Here is an 18453-nt window from a genome sequence, read left to right as displayed (position 1 = left end):
CTGAAGGCAGCATGCTTGTGAAAAGTTATCACCATTCTCTTAATCTCAAGTACCCAGGGACACGTACACTGCCAAAGGTCGCAGGGACCTCTGCCTAGGAAAGCTAGGTATTGTCCAAGGTTTCTCCCCATGTGATAGACTGAAATATTGCCTCGTGGGAAGGGAAAGACCTGATCGTCCCCCAGCCTGACACCCGTGGAGGGTCTGTGCTGAGGAGGACTAGTACAAGAGGAAAGAAGGCCTCTTGGCAGTTGAGATAGAGAAAAGCATCTGTTTCCTGCCCATCCCTGGGCAATGGAACACCTCGGTGTAAAACTCGATTGTATGTTCTGTTTACTGAGAAAGGAGAAAACCGCCTTAGGGCTGAAGGTGGGACTTGCTAGTGGCAATGCTGCTCTTTATGCACTAAAAAGGTTTATGGAGATGTTTGCATATGCATATCAAGCACAGCACTTTTCCTTAAACTTATTTACGTCATAGAGATCTTTATTCATATGTCTTACTGCTGACCTTCTCCCTGCGATGATCCTATTATCCTGCCACTTCCTTTTTTCTAAGATGGTAAAGATAATGATCAATAAATATTGAGGGAACTCAGAGACCGGTGCCGGCGGTGGGTCCTCTGTATGCTGAGCACCCGTCCCCCGGGCCCACTTTTTCTTTCTCTATACTTCGTCTCTGTGTCTCATTTCTTTTCTCAAGTCTCTCGCTCCACCTAACGAGAAATGCCCACAGGTGTGGAGGGGGCAGGCCACCCCTTCAATTAATATTCTTTAATATATTAATATGAAGGGAAACCACACAAGAAATTTTGTGCCACAGTTTTCTGATTCTGCAAAAGTAGAACTGAAGGTGACAACTGGGACATTTTAATACTGAAAGAGGGCTTTATTCATCATCATGCTGGGGAAACAAGAAGAAACCAGACTGGACCACATGGGCACATATGGCCACTCTAGTTATGAGAAATTTCTGCTTGTGAAAAAGAGGTGTTCAGGACATACAAATCCATACGGGGCCCGGCACAGTGGCTCTCGCCTGTAATCCCAGCACTTTGGGAGGCCGAGGTGGGTGGATCACCTGAAGTCAGGAGTTCAAGACCAGCCTGGCCAACATGGTGAAACCTCGTCTCTACTAAAAATACAAAAACTAGCTGGGCACGGTGATGCACACTTACAATCGCAGCTACTCAGGAGGCTGAGGCAGGAGAATTGCTTGAGCCCAGGAGGCGGAGGTTGCAGTGAGCCGAGATTGTACCATTGCACTTCAGCCTGGGCAACAGAGCAAGACTCTGTCTAAAAAAAAAAAAAAAAAATCCATATGGAACATTGAAACACACTGGAAAGTCAACGTAGTATCATTTGCACAACTTCCAAATCTTTGGAGTTCTAAAACTTTGGCACAAGAAGCAAGATACCCCAAGGGCATGATACCCCAAGGTTATAACAGCTATAGCACGAGTCAAGATTCCTTTAGGCTGCTCACATCAGAAACTAAGCATAGTATCTTAAAGAAATGGACATTGATTTTTCTCACACAACAAGAAGAGCAGAAATAGGAAGCCCAGGGATGGTAACTTTCTCCAGATCTTCTGGGGCTTTGATTTGTTCTAGCTTCCTGCTCTGTTGTTAGAAAGTAACTTTCAGTCTGGCATGGGGACTCACGCCTGTAATTCCAGCACTTTGAAATGCCAAGGTGGGTGGATCACCTGAGGTCAGGAGTTCGAGACCAGCCTGGCCAAGGTAGTGAAATCCCGTCTCTAGTAAAAATACAAAAATTAGCTGGGTGCGGTGGTGGGCGCCTGTAATCCCAGCTACTTGGGAGGGTGAGGCAGGAGAATCGCTTTAAACCGGGAAGCAGAGGTTGCAGTGAGCCAAGATTGCGCCATAGCATTGCAGCCTGGGCAACAAGAATGAAACTCTACCTGAAAAAAAGAAAGTAACTTTCATTTTTTGGTTGCAAGATTATTTGGCATTACCAGGTCACACACTTCCGTGCCAAGAAGGAAGGCAACAGAAGAAAAGAAACAATTATGCTTACCAGAGAAATCTGTCCTTTTTAATCAAGAGATTAACAACATTCCTTGCAGCCCTATCCTGTTAGTTAAACACTTGCTAGATTTAGCAAATAAAAAATCTTTGACAATTATGAATAATAAATTTGTTATTGCAAATTCAAATTTAGCTGCATTTCTTGCATTTTACCTGTCAACTCCATGCCTGGTAGATTTCTGCATGTGTTTTAGTGGCCAGGACAGTGGCTGGTATGGTCTGAAAGTTTGTGTGGCCCCTACATTTATATATTGAAACCTAATCCTCAAAGTGATAGCATTAAGAAGTAGAACTTTAGGAAGTAACTAAGTCATGAGGGTGGAACCCTCAGGAGGATTAAAGCCTGGATAAAACTGTCCCCAGATCACTGCGTTCCTCTTCCACCATTTGAAGACACTGTGAAGGCACCAGACATGGGAAACAGGTCCAGCTACATTTGAATTTGCAATAAAAATATTATTACTAACAGAAACAGATGTAAAGATACGGCATATGTGATTTGGTTATTTTGGCACTTAAAATAATGGACTGAATAGACAGTTCTCAATGCTAATCCTAGAAACACAGCTACATAAATTGTTCACTGTAGAAAATTCATGAACCTTTTGTTTTTTTTCTGCTTCTATGAAATAAGATAAAGATCCAAAGATTAAATTAATATCTGACATATTTAAGACCTTCCTCCAAATCTATTGTGAGTCTTACCCATTTACTAAGGCCAAAAGGGGCATATTGCATTCCATATTGTTTCATTCAAAAATCCCCATGGGGTATTTCTCCTCCCCAGTAGCCACTTGGCTGAAGTCACCCTGGGAGCAACTCCAAGAAGTCCCTTTTCCTGTGGCCCTCGGTCCTGCTCAGGTCCCCTCCTCATAGTCTTTCCTCATCCCTAGGAAAGCGGCATTTCCTCTCCATCCCAGGTGACAGATGACTCAGAATCTCTGGAGACCCAGCCCCCACACAACCTCATCAGAGGATTCACACCCAATCAAAGCTGGTCTTTACTGATACTGGATTTTCTTTCCAGCTGCTTAGAAAATAAGATTTTCTCCATATGGTTATGATCAGCTTAAAAGCACCCAGTGGAAGGCCTACCACTATTTTTGTCTCAGCCTATAGCTACAAGGCCTTTCTTCTTTAGATGCTTTTGCTGACAGTTCAAAGATAAGTGAGGAACATCTTTTTCTGGTCATTTCCTAAGTAGTTATTTAGTACTTACAATGAGGCAGATATTGCTCTAAATGCTTTAGAGCATTAACTCAGTTATGAAGAACAACTCTATGATATAGTTATTATTACTATCATCATCAAACTCTGATGTCTTGCAGTATAATTATGCTAACTGCCAAGGGCCTACAGGTTAAGGGTACAGTCCTCAGCAAGACTGCCCCCATTTTAGATTCCAGCCAAAAGTCTGGGGGTCCCTAGGTCATTTGAACTTTTGAGCAACCAGCTACAAATTTTGGGATTCTCACAAGCCCCCCAGGTTTCAGTCTACTAGAATGGCTCACAAAATTCAGCAAAGTACTAATACAGCTTTATTATAAAGGATACAAATTAGGACAATCCTGGCAAACAAAAAATACGAAAAGGTCTGAGAGGGTCCCAAATGCAGAGCTTCTGAGACCCCTCCCCAAGGATGCAGGGCACATCAAACTCCAGCCTACCAACGTGCTCACCAAATCGGAGCCTCCATGGAGCGTCAATGTCCACAGTTTTTACTGGTGTCTCATTGCATAGGCGTCAGTGACGCTGTCATTGGCCGCATGTTTGAACTCCCATCTCAAGCCTGTCCTGCTCCTCCTGGAGGTTGGGCTGGTTTTAATCACATGATTGGTCTTTAATCACACTGTTGTTTTTTCTGGCACGACTAGACCCTTACCCTGAGTCATCTCACCTGGTAGGATAAACTCAGATGTGATCCAAGGGGCTCACGAGTAACAAAGACACTCTTATTCCGTGGGAAATTCCAAGGATTTGGTTCCCTCCCAGAAATCAAGGACAAAAATCAGCCAGATTCTTTACAAAACAACACCCACATTTTGTACTTGAGTAAAAATGTCACAAAGAGGTTGAGTGAATTGCTCAAGGTCATAGAGCCAGTAAACAGCAGAGCCAGGATCTGAAGCTGGATAGTGGCTCTGGAGTCTCTGCCCATAAGCGCCATGCCACCAGGCTTCACCAGGAACACTCAGAGAGGGAGTTTAGGTGCTATCAATTTCCTTTCTACAGCCAAACGATAAGCTTTGGAATTACAAATAAAAATACCTCCTCACTGAAACAATAACAGATTTAGCACATGTGTGGCATGAGTCATGTTCTGAAGCTCCCAGCCTCAGCTAGGTGTGTATCAAACGGTTAAGTAAAAGGACATGCATCCAGGTGTTGTTTTGAGAATTAAATGAAATTACCCAAACAAGTTTGCTCAAGATTCAACACCTGGTAACTGTGGTAAAAAATATCAGTTGTCAAAATTGTTGTTGCTATTATTAAAAATAATAAGTTAAAAACCCCCTTTCATCAATGAACTACTCCACTTAGGCAACATGCAGAATTTCTATGGGCTTTTCCCCAAGGGCTCCATGAACTAGAATATTAGAAATGCAAGTTGGCACATATCCAAACTGCTCAGTGATTACAACGGGTGAGCACATCCATGCTCAGACACCAAAGGGCATATTCAGCAGCAGTTGTTTCATCAGTGGCAATAACAGCAAGTGAGGCACTTGAATACATCTAAGGACAGAAAGGCAACACAGAGACGAGGCGCCCCGTCAGAAGGAACAGAGGAGCAGAGTGAAGAGCAGTCGAGTATGGAAAGAAGACAAAGCAGGCCTACAGGGATCTGGCCTTACAGATACAGAATGTTACAGGTGGAAGGGTCTTTGGAATTAAAGCTGTGCATTTTTAGACATGCACTTGAAAGTCAGGCAACATGGGGAAAACATAGGAATGATGATTGGATAGGAGACACTTTAGAAAACGTGAAATATGGGATAATCCAATAGCATAGGAATTTCCAATTCATCAAATATATAAAGACAGGCAGTGTTTATTGACAGCAGGGCATACTGGAAGTGATATCCTTAACCTTACTAAATCATGATGTACTGCACAAAATGCTCACCAAAACAATAAATGTGAGTTTATTGTAAAGCAGAAATTTGACTTGTATCCTGAGATACCAGAAAAAAAAAATTAACTATTCCATTCTTTCTTGCAATTGTAGCAAAATATCTTCTGGGAAAAAGGAAAAGAAACAAATCACTTTTAGAATGCAAAGGAATAGGAAGTTGGGATTAAAATTGATGAAGAAAAGTGAGCAGCCATGATTCAGATGACGTAATACATGGTGAAGACATGGACAGTTGTTCCCCCATTTTTTATTGCTCTTATATATAAAACTCTTACAAATATTTATACACAGGTTTTTTTGTAGACATACATTTTCATTATCTGGGAGATAAACAATGTACCTAGGAGAAGAATTTATGGGCCATGTGGTAAATCTATGTTTAACTTTCTGAGAACTGCCACATTTTTTTTCATCACTGCCTCACCATTTGACATTCCCAGTACCACCATTCGAGAGTGACAGTTCCTCCACATCCTTGCCAACACCGATTTGCCTTTATTTTGTTGTTCTGTATTAATGGCCATTCTAGGAAGTATAAAGTGGTATCTCATGGTAGTTTCCATTTGGATTTTCCTGATAAATAATGTGAAGGATTTTTGTGTGTGCTTATGGGCTATGATTGTATCTTCCTTGAAGAAACATATATTCAAATGCATTGCCCATTTTTAAGGGAGTTGTCTTTGAGTTGTAGGCATTCTTTTACATTTTGTTAGATATACCACTGAAGAAATTTTCTCCCACTGTGTGTGTGTTTTTTTTTTCACTTTCTTATTACTGTCTTTGAAACCACTAAAATCTTGAGTTTATCTATTTTTGCTTTTCTTGCTTATCTTTCGGTGTCATATCTAAGAAACCATTGCTTCATCTAAGGTCAGAAAGACTTACATTTTTTAAAGAGAGTTTTATAGTTTTATCTCTTACATTAGGTCAATGATCTATTTTGAGTTAATTTTTATGTATGTTATAAAGTACAGGTCCAACTCATTATTTTGCATGTGGATATCCAGTTGTCTGAGTGCTGTTTATCGTAAAAGGCTACTCTTTCCCATAGAATCATCTTGGTATTCTTTGCAAAAATATGTTAACCAGAAATGTAAGGGGTTCTTTTTGGATTCTCAGTTCTATTCTGTTGATTTATATCCTATGCCAGTATCACAATGTCTTAGTTATTATAGATTTTAAGTAAGTTTTGAAATAGGGTTGTGTGAGTTCTCCAACTTTGTTCGTTTTGCCCATTACCATTTTAGGAATTCTGGGTCCTTGAATTGTTATGTGATTTTAAAAATCGGCCTATCAACTTTTTCAAAAAGTCATGTGATTTTTTATAGAGATTGTGTTATCAATATTAAGTCTTCCAATCCATGAATGTAATATTTCTTTCCATATATTTAGGCTCTTTAATTTCTTTCACTGATGTTTTGTAGTTTTCAGTGTAAAAATTTGCAGTTCTTTTCTTAAATTTTCTTGGAAGTATTTTGTTTTTCTTATGTTGTTGTAAACTAAATTGTTTTTTAATTTTTCCTTTTTTCCTCCCCTACTGAGTAAGTATGTTTTTAATCTCATTTTTGAATTACGAATCGCTGTGTATAGAAATACAGATTGTTTCTGTGTCTTGATCACGGGTATTGCCATCCTCCTGAACTATATTCTTAGTTCAAATAGGATTTTTTTGTAAATTCCTTAGAATTTTCTACATACAAGATTATGTCATCTGAACATAGAGATAGTTTGACTTCTTCATTTCCAGTTTGGATACTTTTTATTTATTTATTTATTTTCTTGCTAGGTTGCTCTAGCGAAAACCACCAATACAATGTTGAACAGAGCTGGTGACAGTAGACACTCTTGCCTTTGTCCTCATCTTATGCGGTAAGTGATCAGTTACCATTGAGTACACCATTAGCTCTGTTTTGCTTTTGTTTTGTTTCCTTTTTTTATTTTTTGGGACTTGCCCTTTATCAGGTTGAGAAAATTTCCTGCCATTCTTAGTTTATTTACTTTTTTCTCATAAAAGGGTGTTGGGCTTTGTCAAATGCTTTTTCTGCATATGTTGAGATAATCATTTGATTTTGTTCTTTATTCTATTAACATGATATACCATATTTTCTGATTTTTGAATGCTCAGCCTTGCTTTCTTGTCATAAATCTCACAAAGACATATTGTGAAATCCTTTTTATATGTGGCTGAACTTGATTTGCTGGTGTTTTATTTAGGTGTCTTAAAGCTATATTCATAAGGTTGTTGTTTTCTTTTTATCTGACATTTTTATTTGATTTTTGTATCCGGGTAATTCTAACCCAATAGAATGAGTCAAGAACAATTCCCTGCTCTTCTGTTTTTGAAAGTGTTGTGAGGGATTGGTGTTAATTCTTTAAACAATTGGAAGAATTCAGCCTTGAAGCCATGTGGACATTAGCTTTGCTTTGTGAGAAGTTTTTGATGACTAATTCAATCTCTTTACTTGCTGTAGGTCTATTCCAATGTTCTCTTTTTTTCTTTAGTTCTGCTTCTCGGTGTTTTCTTGGAATTTGTCAGTTTCATCTAGGTTATCTAATATTTTGGTGCGCAATTGTTGATAGCATTTCCTTTTAATTATTTTTGTTTCTGTAAATTCAGGAGTAATATTCCTCTTTCATTTCTGATTTTGGAAAAGAATGTTCCATGCGCAATTGAAAAGAATGTGTATTCCACAATTTCTGGATGAAGTGCTCTAATTGTGTCTGTTAGATCCGATTGGTTTATAGTGTTATTTAAGTCTTCTATTCCCTTGTTGATATTTTGTCTACTTGTTCTATTTGTTTTTGAAAGTTGGGCATCAACGTCTTTAACTATTCAGACTAAGTATTAGTCATAAGGCAAAGCTCTTTCCAGTAACCACAACACCACCTCTGAAGAATATGAATATATAAATTCATAGAGATCTGTTTTAGAGGGGTTGCATTAGAATATCCAGATTTTCATATATTTGCTTTTTGTACATTTTCACCATGGGTATTTCTATGGTTTTAAATGAACTTTTATATCATGTTAAAACCCTTCATAAAGCTTTCCATCTTTGTCTTACTTATTTTAATGCATATTTTAGCAGTAGCATTCTGGAGGTAACAAGCTTTCCAATGTTTAATAATTTATCTTTCAGTAATTTTATAGGTGCTATCAATTTTTTATAATATTGCTCTGAATACACAATTGCTTTACCCGGTTGCTGTTTTTGAAGGTCTTTAAAATGATGTCACAGACTTTTAAACAAGGTCCCACAGATTACATGCAATGTTATTTATTCATAGAGATTTACTTATTGATTTAGATACTCACAGTCCATCTCTACCTGACAATGTTTGCTATCTGTTTTGTTATATATTCCAAGCACCACAGTCAGTAGATTCCGAACAAATATTTAAAAATGAATGAATATGTAAACATACCTAAGTTATATACATAAAAGCTGTGTTTATATATCCATATGCTGGCAAAGAAAAACTCCGGAAACGTAAGCATCATTTTATGAGTTAAATGAACACTTATTCTTCAATAAATTTAACATTAATTCGAATGTTATTTGTTATTCACACTTTGTGTCACGTTTTCAGACCTTGAAAATGATGTCGATCCATTTGATATTTTCAATGCAACAGTAAGGTTATTTTAGGAGATAACATACACAACAATAAATAATTTGTTTTATGCTTATGAGAGAAAAAACCACTTATCAGGATTTTCTCTTTCAGGAAACTTAGCCATAATGATAATCACTGGAAACCTCATTATCAGTTTAGCTAAAATCTTAGAATGTGTTTAAAATATTATTTGGTCTCATGGTACATGAAACTGATTTCACAACTGATATAGTAACATTGTTTTTAAATCAGAGGGTTTTTATAAAATTATGTTTAATTCATCATTGTAAATAAATGTTCTTTCTTTGGTACATACATTGATAAACCATTTTAATTGTTCTAATTCATTTTTGCTGAGAGTCAGACTTAATATTGGCTCTGAAATGACCAGCAGGTAGAGAAGATAGCAAATGAGAATGAGCAGGAAGACACTTACAGCTTACTCGACAGCACGGGGAGGTCATGGATGATCTCTTCATAGGGCTCTTCCTGTGCTAAGGTAGAAACAGATAAAGGCTCTTTCATTTTTTCTTCCCAGGCAATTTCGGCTTTCAGCAGCATTTCCTCAATAAACTCAGATGCAGCAATATCTACAAGAAAAAAATTAGAAAATCAGAAAAGTGATGGGTGGTGATAGTACATAAATCTATTTACTTTCAATAATTCCGATATGCTTAAAATGGTAAAAATTTATCAATGTTTGAATCAAAACAAAAGACCTTAAAAGTTTATGGCTGGGATAAAATTGAAGTACTGTCATTTTAAAACACTATTTTCTTTTACATCAGTGACATATTTAATTATAAATGAAACAAAATATGAAAATAGTATACACTGGATGGTGATATGTAAAATAAAAAGTCATTGAGAATAAGCTTGCAAAAACTTAATGTCATTTCATTCTCAGTAAAACTTGTCCTGCACCTTGGGGACTTTGAACCAAAATTACAGAAAGAGTTACACTTTCCCATTGACTGGATTATAAAGCATGCAACTGGCTTTCTATAAACATTCTACTAAATGGGTAGTTGTACAAGTAAATACTCAGTTGTACTATTTAAACAAGGGGTCTGCCCTCTAGCCATAATCTTTTTACCTTTATCAATTGCAAATATAAATAAATATATTTCCTTACAAATTATATATAACAGTAACATCTCAACACGTTTGGGTAGCAACATATATATTGCTGTTTGGGCAGCAACGTATTTGGACAGCAATATATGTATGTATCAATCAAGTTTATACTAACAACAATTACTGATCTAGAAACTGATATAGATCATGAGGAAAAAAAATCAACATTCATATCAATTAAGAACCTACTGGAGGCAGCTGCTTCTTCTCAATCATCAGGACCAGACTGTATGACCACCTATGTCTATAAATGAGAGCTATGTGGCCTTCTGGGCTGGTTAAGTAATGTAGCTGCCACAAGAAGATACTATGTAAAGATTTTATCATTATTTGCCTCAGATTATATTATATACATGTAAAAAGTAGGTGAGTGTTCAGCTTTCTTACTTCGGTAGATTAAATTTCTGTCCCACCTAACAAATTGTTTCCCTCCCCTGATATTTTTTTATGAATCCATTCCAAATTCAAGAAACAGAAAATAACAGTAATACACTATAATACTGATGACGACTTTCATTTGCTCAGTTTTTGCATAGGTTTCTGGTTTACTGTTCTCTGCTCTATTCTTGTATCTGGTTTTATCTAGTTTTATCTTCTTGCTGCCTGGATTATTGGCATATCTGCTTTAGTTGAAACCTCCCACTGCATTATAACTCTTTGCTTTTTGCATGTGATAAAAGTATTTTCATTCAACTAGCAAATCTTTACTGAGGATCTATTATGGGCCCAGCACTGTGTCCCGTATTGCCAGTAGGCCATGAATAAGGCACCAGGTTGCTGGTCCACTTTGCATGAGCAATATGGTAAAAGTTGCCTGAGAGAGTCCTCATGCACTGTGCTGAGATGACCAGTGCTGAATGTAGACCGGAAGTTCATTCATTGTCTCCATTCCTAAGATTGTCAACCGCCATGCCTGGACATCTGTTTGAAATGACACTAGACCTAAATGGTGAGAGTATGCCATGGGAGTCCATGCAGTCAAAAGTCAGTCATATCCTCCTTTGGGAAATAAGCCAGGAATACGACTTTAAAAAACGTGAGCTACTGTTAGACCCAGATTAGAGTTAACAGAGGATGTGACTTTTATTCATAGTAAACGTATTTTTAAAAAATACCTAAAAATTTCTATTTGCTCTTTTGATATTTATCATTAACATACTAATATAGTTAATGTTAAAATTACTAGACTGTAAGTAATATTAGCTTGATTCTGAAGTTTGTGACTATTAAGCTGCCTTAAATTTTGATTTGGTAAATCTGCAGTTTAGCAGAGACGATGAAGTAATAAACATTAAATAATGATACTTAATTCCAATAAATAACAAATAGAGAAAAATCCCTTCTTCTGGCTTTAACTGGAGATTTATTAGAAATTCATACTCCTGAGAGTATATCAAATGACAAATCTCAAAAGTAAAGTACATTTAAGTTAGCAGAGGTATAGCAAGAGCAATAATAGATTCAGTAAGTTATTCAGATCAATTACTGCCTTCAAAATTTTGATATGGTATTACTTATGCTAGATTTTTCTCTTTATTATTCAGAACTCTTTTTACTATTGCAAAAATCATTATGATTAGTAACTTTCTGTTAAATTTTAAAAGCTACAAAATTAATGTAGCATCCATTTATTAAATAAGTATATGAATATACAAAAGGGCAGTGACTAAAATAATTTTAGAAATCTTCAAAAATATTTTTATTAAAAAATAAGTAACATTAAGTCAAGATTTTCAAAGTTTGAAATTTGCGTGAGAATGTCAGCCTCTGTATTTTTCTTGTAGTTTAAATATCTGCACAGACAATAACGCTATTATTTTTCAAAAATACCTTAACGGATAAGCATGTATTTGGTAGGATGAGATACTAGTTAAATAACAGTAAAAATGTATTTTAAAGTAAGTTACACTGAATGAATCACTATCCTGAAAGTTTAAAACATGAAAGGCAAAATACAACAAAGTGTAACAGTACAGTGTAGATGAAACTGTGAATAGCCTCTTGGAATGGAGCCGAGCATAGGCGATGATGAAGTGTGCTTGAACTGGGCTGGGTGTTACACAGCTTCACAGGCTTGTCCTGCTCTCACTTCGTAGCTGTGCTGAAGATAGACGGATACTCCGATACGAAAGGAAGGAAACAGTACCTGCTCAATGGTCCCAGGATGCTCCTAACCTACCTGACGGCTTCTCCTCATTACAGTTCACAAGGTGTGGGTTTGCTTGATGCATCAAAAGAAGTTTCACCAGGTTTGCCTGAAATATTAAAGATAATTGAAATAGGAACCACCATGGCAGATGCTAAGGAGTCATCAGTAAGTTATACACTGTGCTGTCCAACCGGCAGCTGGAATGAGATGGCACCAGCGTTCCCACTCAGAAGTCCTTCCTGGGACAGTCCCAGGAAAGTACCTTTCCCAGTGCCTTTTGTGAAGATGTCAGATATTCAAACTATTGCACCCCTTTCTGGATTCAGAACAAAAATGATTTATCCAATAAGGATTTAATCACTGAAGATTTGAAAAGGACATTTTAAAACTTTCAGGTTTATATTATGTGTATTTGTAGGATGAGAAACTAGTTCCATAACAGTAAAAATATATTTTAAAGTAAGTTACATTGAATGAATCACTACCCTGAAACTTTAAAACATGAAAGGCAAAATACAACAAAGCATAAAAGGACAGTGTAGACTATATGCCATAATATAACCTGAAAGTACTTAAGCTCTACTCCTTATGTGAGGAATTATATGGTATGGTGTGTTTTGTTCTGTTTTAATTGAACAATTCATTGAAGTCCCACTTGTTGGTATTGTTTCTCTGTGACAGCAGCGTGGGCAGTATGAACCTAAAGTCACACTGGACCATTAGAAAAATGCAATCTCAAGTTATAAGAGTTAAGTAACTTGAGAAATTAATGTAATTTTTAAAATTATTATAATATATCACACATATAAAGGGTATATATAATATACATGTGCTATTGAAAGGGCAATCATGAAATAAATTTCAGTGTACTCAACTTTTAAAAATATGTACTCAACATTTTTTTTAAATGATATCTTCATGAGTTTCTCCCCAAAATTATGCCTCTCTCTATTTCCCAGAGTTGGCCACTATCATGACTTTTGGGTTAACCACTAATACCTTCTCTATATGCTTAGCACACACATATGGAAGTATCCCCAAGCAACATATTGCTTAATTTGTTTGTGACATTTATAGAAATGAAATCCTATTTGATAGATTCATCCATGCCTGTTTTCATGGCTTACCATTGTGTTTTTGAGTCATCAGAGTTGATGAGTTTCATTCTTTTTCTTGGCTGCATGGAATTGTATTGTACAACTATATCACAACTGATCCACCTTTCTCCCAGTGAATATTGAAGACATTTGCAGTCATTTACTTGTTTTTATAAACAATGTTCCCCTAAGTGGTCTCATTTATACCTCTTAGTGTACACATACACCAGGATATATGTACTTAGAAAAGAATTTGCTGGGATATCAGTTTGGACAGCATCAAAGAGATAGACAGTGCCAATATATTCTTCTCCAAGAGATAGCTCAGATTTACACTCTTACTCCTAACAAGGCTTTCTGTTGCTCTACGTTCTACTGAATAATTTTATTATCAGGCATTTACTTGTTGTTAAATTCTTGGGTGTAAAAGAATTGATTATTGTGGTTTAATGGTACATTGCTTTGAAAATGGAGCAGGACTCTCCTGGATTTCTTCTTGGTATGATTTTATACAATACTTTTTAAAGTTATTACCTTCTAAGGATTTGCCAGTTTTGTCTAAGTTTCCTAATGTGCTGGCGTGATGTTGTTGGTTATATCTTCTTTTTGTGCTTTTTCTTGTATTGCCTTTTTAATAGCTGTGCTGTTTTTGTAGTTGTGTTTCCCTTTGCAGGCACACTCTCAGTCACTCTGTGCATGCCCTATCTTTCTGAGCAATATTTCCAAAACGTGGTTCATTTCATTCATCCTTACAAGAACCAATTTGAGGTATGAGGTATTATTGATTCTTTCTATGCTATTTTTGTTTAACAGTCCTATCACTTTGGCTTTTATCTGTTTTATATTCCCATTTACATATTCTGTGTTTGTCTTATTAATCTCTATCTCTCTCTCTCTTTTTTTTTTTTTTTTTTTTTTGAGACGTCTCACTTTTTCATCCAGGCTGGAGTGCAGTGGCACCATCTCGGCTCACTTAACCTCCTTCTCCTGAGTTCAAGTGATTCTCGTCTCTCAGCCTCTGGAGTAGCTGGTATTACCAGCCTGCACCACCACACCTAGATAATTTGTATATTTTTAACAGAGATGGGGTTTTGTCATGTTGGACAGGCTGGTCTTGAACTCCTGACCTCAAGTGATCAGCCTGACTTGGTCTCCCAAAGTGCTGAGATTACAAGCATGAGCCACCGAGCCTGTTTTATTAATGTCTTACAAACTTTGTAAGTGGTAACATTATTTTTCAAACTTGTCTTTTACAATATAGACATCTAAGGTTGCTATGCAACCTCAAAGGCTGTACATTTTCATCAAATGAAAATTACCACCACTTTCTTTATGTCTCACATAGGGACAGAGAAAATGTAATTTTTTAAAATTATGATTCTGTTCCGAATATTTTAAAATGGTCATTGTATGTCTTTTTGATTTATAGAGAATAGTAAGTCCTGAAATAATGTGTGCTTCTGTAATACAAAGTAGTTCATACTCAATTAATAAATGTTGGTAGATACTATTTTTTCCTAGGCCAGAGGAGCCAAAACAACGGAAGTCAAATCATAAAATTAAAAGACCTCAATTGTTGTGCTGGAAACTGAAGCCGTCTTAGCTGTATTTCTACAAATATTCTTTTTTTAAACAATAAAGTAATTTAAGGGCAATAAAATGGGCAATAATAGGTACACAGTTATAAAACTTGGGCAAATGTGTGTACCTGTGTAATCAGCACCACAAATAAGATATAGAACATTTCTTATCACCAACAGTTCCCTCTGGCCCCACTGTGGTCAATCTTCATCCCATAAAAGAAAATACAGTGTGATTTATAGCACCCCAGATTAGTTTAGTCTATTCTTAAACTTCACATCAATAAAACACAGAAATATACATGTTTGCCCAACATCATGTTCTTGAGATTCATCCACGCTTGTGCATGCATTGACACTTTCTCTCTTCACTGTTGAGCTGTAGTCCATTGTACAACTACATTACAATGTGTTCAGCACTTTCTTCTTGAGAGTTGAGCCATTTGTTTCTGGCTCTTTGAATAAGGCTACTATGGACATATGTCATTTTAGTCAATGTAGATTTTCATTTTTCTCTTTTGAACATTCTAAAATAGAATTCTGGGTAATCTGGTAAATATATATTTAACTTTATAAGAAATTGCCAGAAAAGTTTACCAAGTGGTTTTACTATTTTTTTTATCCTCACTGGCAATTTTGTCACATGCTCTCCAACACTGATATTGTGATAGTAAAACAATGTTAGACACTGAAGTACAATCTCAGTGTAGGTTAATTTACATTTCCCTGATGACTAGTGATATTGAACACTTTCATGTGCTTAATGACCATCTTTTGTGAATTGTCTACTCAGAAATTTCTTGTCCATTTATTACTGCATTGTTTAACTTTCTATTATTAGTCTATCTGCATTTTTATATGATCTGGATGCATTTTTCAGATATATGTAGAGACTGGAGAGATCAAGTGGTGTTCAGGAGGGTATATTTTAGGTGTACACTGGCTCAGCAGACATGCATCCTGGAAGTCTGAGCAGTAAACAAAGAAAATGAATGCCTTTTATGCACCTTGAGGTGGGAATTACATGATGCAGGAAGCTGGCTTACGAAAGCAAGAACCAAGCAGTTAATTATCAGGTGACATTCTTAGGACTCAGCTTACATCTTGGGAAACACGTCTTGCAACTCATGCTTATCGATCGTGTGAACTTCCAGTTGCACAGCAAGAAAAACAGGAGCTTACAGAACTTACAAAATATGCGGGGGAGAGATATGGTTAATGCTTCACAGACCTTACAGAGGAGCAGTTAATATTCTTTCTTAACTCTTACTTGGGGTGGGTGGGTGGAGGTGCTACTTCATGCCCATTCTAGTGTAAACTTAAACTGTAAATTCAATTTCTTTTCATTTTTCTACTTTAGTATTACACGTATTTCCTCTCATTCTATGGCTTGCCTAGTCATATTCTTAAAAATGTCTTTTGATGAGCAGAAAAACACTTTTATTTCTTTTGTTTAAGTGCAATATCTGTACCTATTTTTATCTACTCAAAGTTCCTGATAGTATTATACTATAGTTTCTTCTGAAAGCTTTATAATTTTAACTTTTATATTTGTGGTCCATTTCAAGTGAGTTTTGTGAATGCCAGGTAAAGGCCTGGATGGTCCAGCACCATTTGTTTTTCAGCAGCATTTGTGAAGAAGACCATTTTTTCTTATTGAATTGCCTTGAGACCTTCATAGGAAATCAATTGGCTTGTTATGTTCATTTGTAGCCACTATATTTTAGGTTCCATTGATCTACTGGTCTATCCTTGCTGTATTACCTAACAACTTTATGTGTATAGATTTACAGCAAGTTTTGAAATCTTACAAGTGAAAGACTTAGAGCAAGTCTTGAAAAAAGTCTGTGTCTTATTCCTTCAAGAACATTTTGTCTATTATAGGTACTTTGCATTCCATAATTTTTAGGATGAATTTTCCAATTTCTATTAAAAAAAGACTGTCAGGCTTTAAATTGGGATTGTGTTAAACAGGTAGCTACTATATTAGTTTGATATGCCTTAACAAATCACCACAAGGTTCATGACTTAAACAATAAAAATGTATTGTCTTACAATTGCATAGCTCAGAAGTCTGACACAGGTATCACTGGGCTGACACCAGGGCCCTGGTAGCATGTTCCCTTCTGGTTATAAAGGAGAATTTGTTTCTGTCTTCTCCAGTTTTGGAATCACCCACATTCCTTGGTTAATGGTCCCTCCCCTTCCACCATCTTCAAAGCAGCAATACTGCATGTCTCTGGCCATTTTTCCAGTCACGCCCCCTCTATCTCTCAGCCAAGAACAAGTCTCTGCTTCTAAAGGTCATGTGATTATACTGGGCCCATCTAGAGAATCCAGGAAAATCTTTCCAGCTTATGATCCTTAGCTTAGTTACAAGGCAAAGTTCTTTATTTAGCCTTGTAATATATTGACAGGTTCTGGGGATTAGGGCATGGACATCGCTGGGGGCCACTATTCTGCCGTCCCAGATACCTTAACAATATTCAGTGTCTCAATGACAACTGCATATCAATGAGCGTGGCTTACCTCTCTATTTGCATGAGTTTTCAATCGTCACTGCAATGTTTTGTAGTGTTAAGTGTACAAATACTGCACACTTTGTTAAACATATTACTATCTATGTTATGCTTGTAACACTGCTGTAAAAAATTGATAAATTCACTTAATGGTTCTAATTTTTAAAGTTTTTTGGAGATTCTTTGGTATTTTTATTATCCTTTCTCCTTTCCTAACGTTGCCTTTCATTTTCATTTCATGCATTATTTTACTTGTTAGACTGACAACGGTTTCTTCAATCTGCGGTGGGCTTTGTGTGTTTGCTTTTGTAACATTTTCTGTGGCATTTTTCATTCATGCTGAGCTTTCTGCCCAGGCATTCCAAGAGATCTCCCCAAATCATTATGGCTCTTGCCAGGGTTCTCACTCTAAATTTAATTAGGTTTTCAATAGTATGCCCTATTGCTATATCTCCTACAATCCCATTCAAAATTAGTGTCTGGTTTTGCGCAAATTATTTCAGTAGTACTTATTCATGTTATAGCAGGGTGCTTATATTTAGAAGTTATTTTGATTTCCAAATATATCGTTTGCTAAAGAAAGAGACGCTATCTTTAAATCTGAAAGATAACATATATATTGTAGGTTCCCAGGACATTAAAATAGTTGCAAGAATCAGTATTGCTTTTTATTAAAGATTCGAGGGATTTTCTTGCCTTTATATCATTTGTCAGAAATGAAGGAAGGAAGGAAAGAAGAAAGTAAATGAAAGAACAAAAACATAAAAGATAGAGTAAGGTAAGGAAAAATGTAGATAGGAGGAAAGGAAAGAGAAATTCAGAAAGAAAAGAAAAACAATGAAAGGCAAAAATTACTTAAGATTATCTTTGTTTACCATGAATTTGAAAGAATGGCAATAATGCTAAAGGTTTTATATTTGTGCAAAAATGTCAGAGTATCAGAGAGTCTAATAGTCATGTTGCATTACTCAATTCAATTTGCTTTTTCTAGAACTCCAAATAAAATCACGTGCAATCTCCTGACAAACTACTGTTCTCTAAAACTTCAACTGCGGAAAGCATTTAAATCATAAAAGTAAATGTTTCCTACAAGAAAATCTTTAGCAATAAAACTAACTCCATTTTATTTCAGGCCTGTACAAATAAACATTCATGTGTGAAATAGG

At 36.2% G+C, this 18453-nt stretch overlaps 1 protein-coding gene across 1 annotated transcript in view; it reads right to left on the bottom strand.

The window, feature by feature from the left end:
* MYO16 (myosin XVI) overlaps positions 1 to 18453 on the bottom strand; it is a 653675-nt gene that overhangs the window by 409132 nt on the left and 226090 nt on the right. The window contains exons 8-9 of the mRNA XM_011933947.1: positions 12122 to 12197; positions 9242 to 9395 (exon numbers count right to left, since the gene is read on the bottom strand). Of these exons, the coding sequence (XP_011789337.1) occupies positions 9242 to 9395; positions 12122 to 12197 (230 nt within the window). The remainder of the gene's footprint in view (positions 1 to 9241; positions 9396 to 12121; positions 12198 to 18453) is intronic.

The sequence above is a fragment of the Colobus angolensis genome, unplaced genomic scaffold (genome assembly GCF_000951035.1).
Source record: "Colobus angolensis palliatus isolate OR3802 unplaced genomic scaffold, Cang.pa_1.0 Scaffold13, whole genome shotgun sequence".
NCBI classification, from domain to species: domain Eukaryota; kingdom Metazoa; phylum Chordata; class Mammalia; order Primates; family Cercopithecidae; genus Colobus; species Colobus angolensis.
The sequence above is the reverse complement of the archived record's forward strand: the minus strand, read 5'-3'. Positions and strand labels throughout refer to the sequence as shown.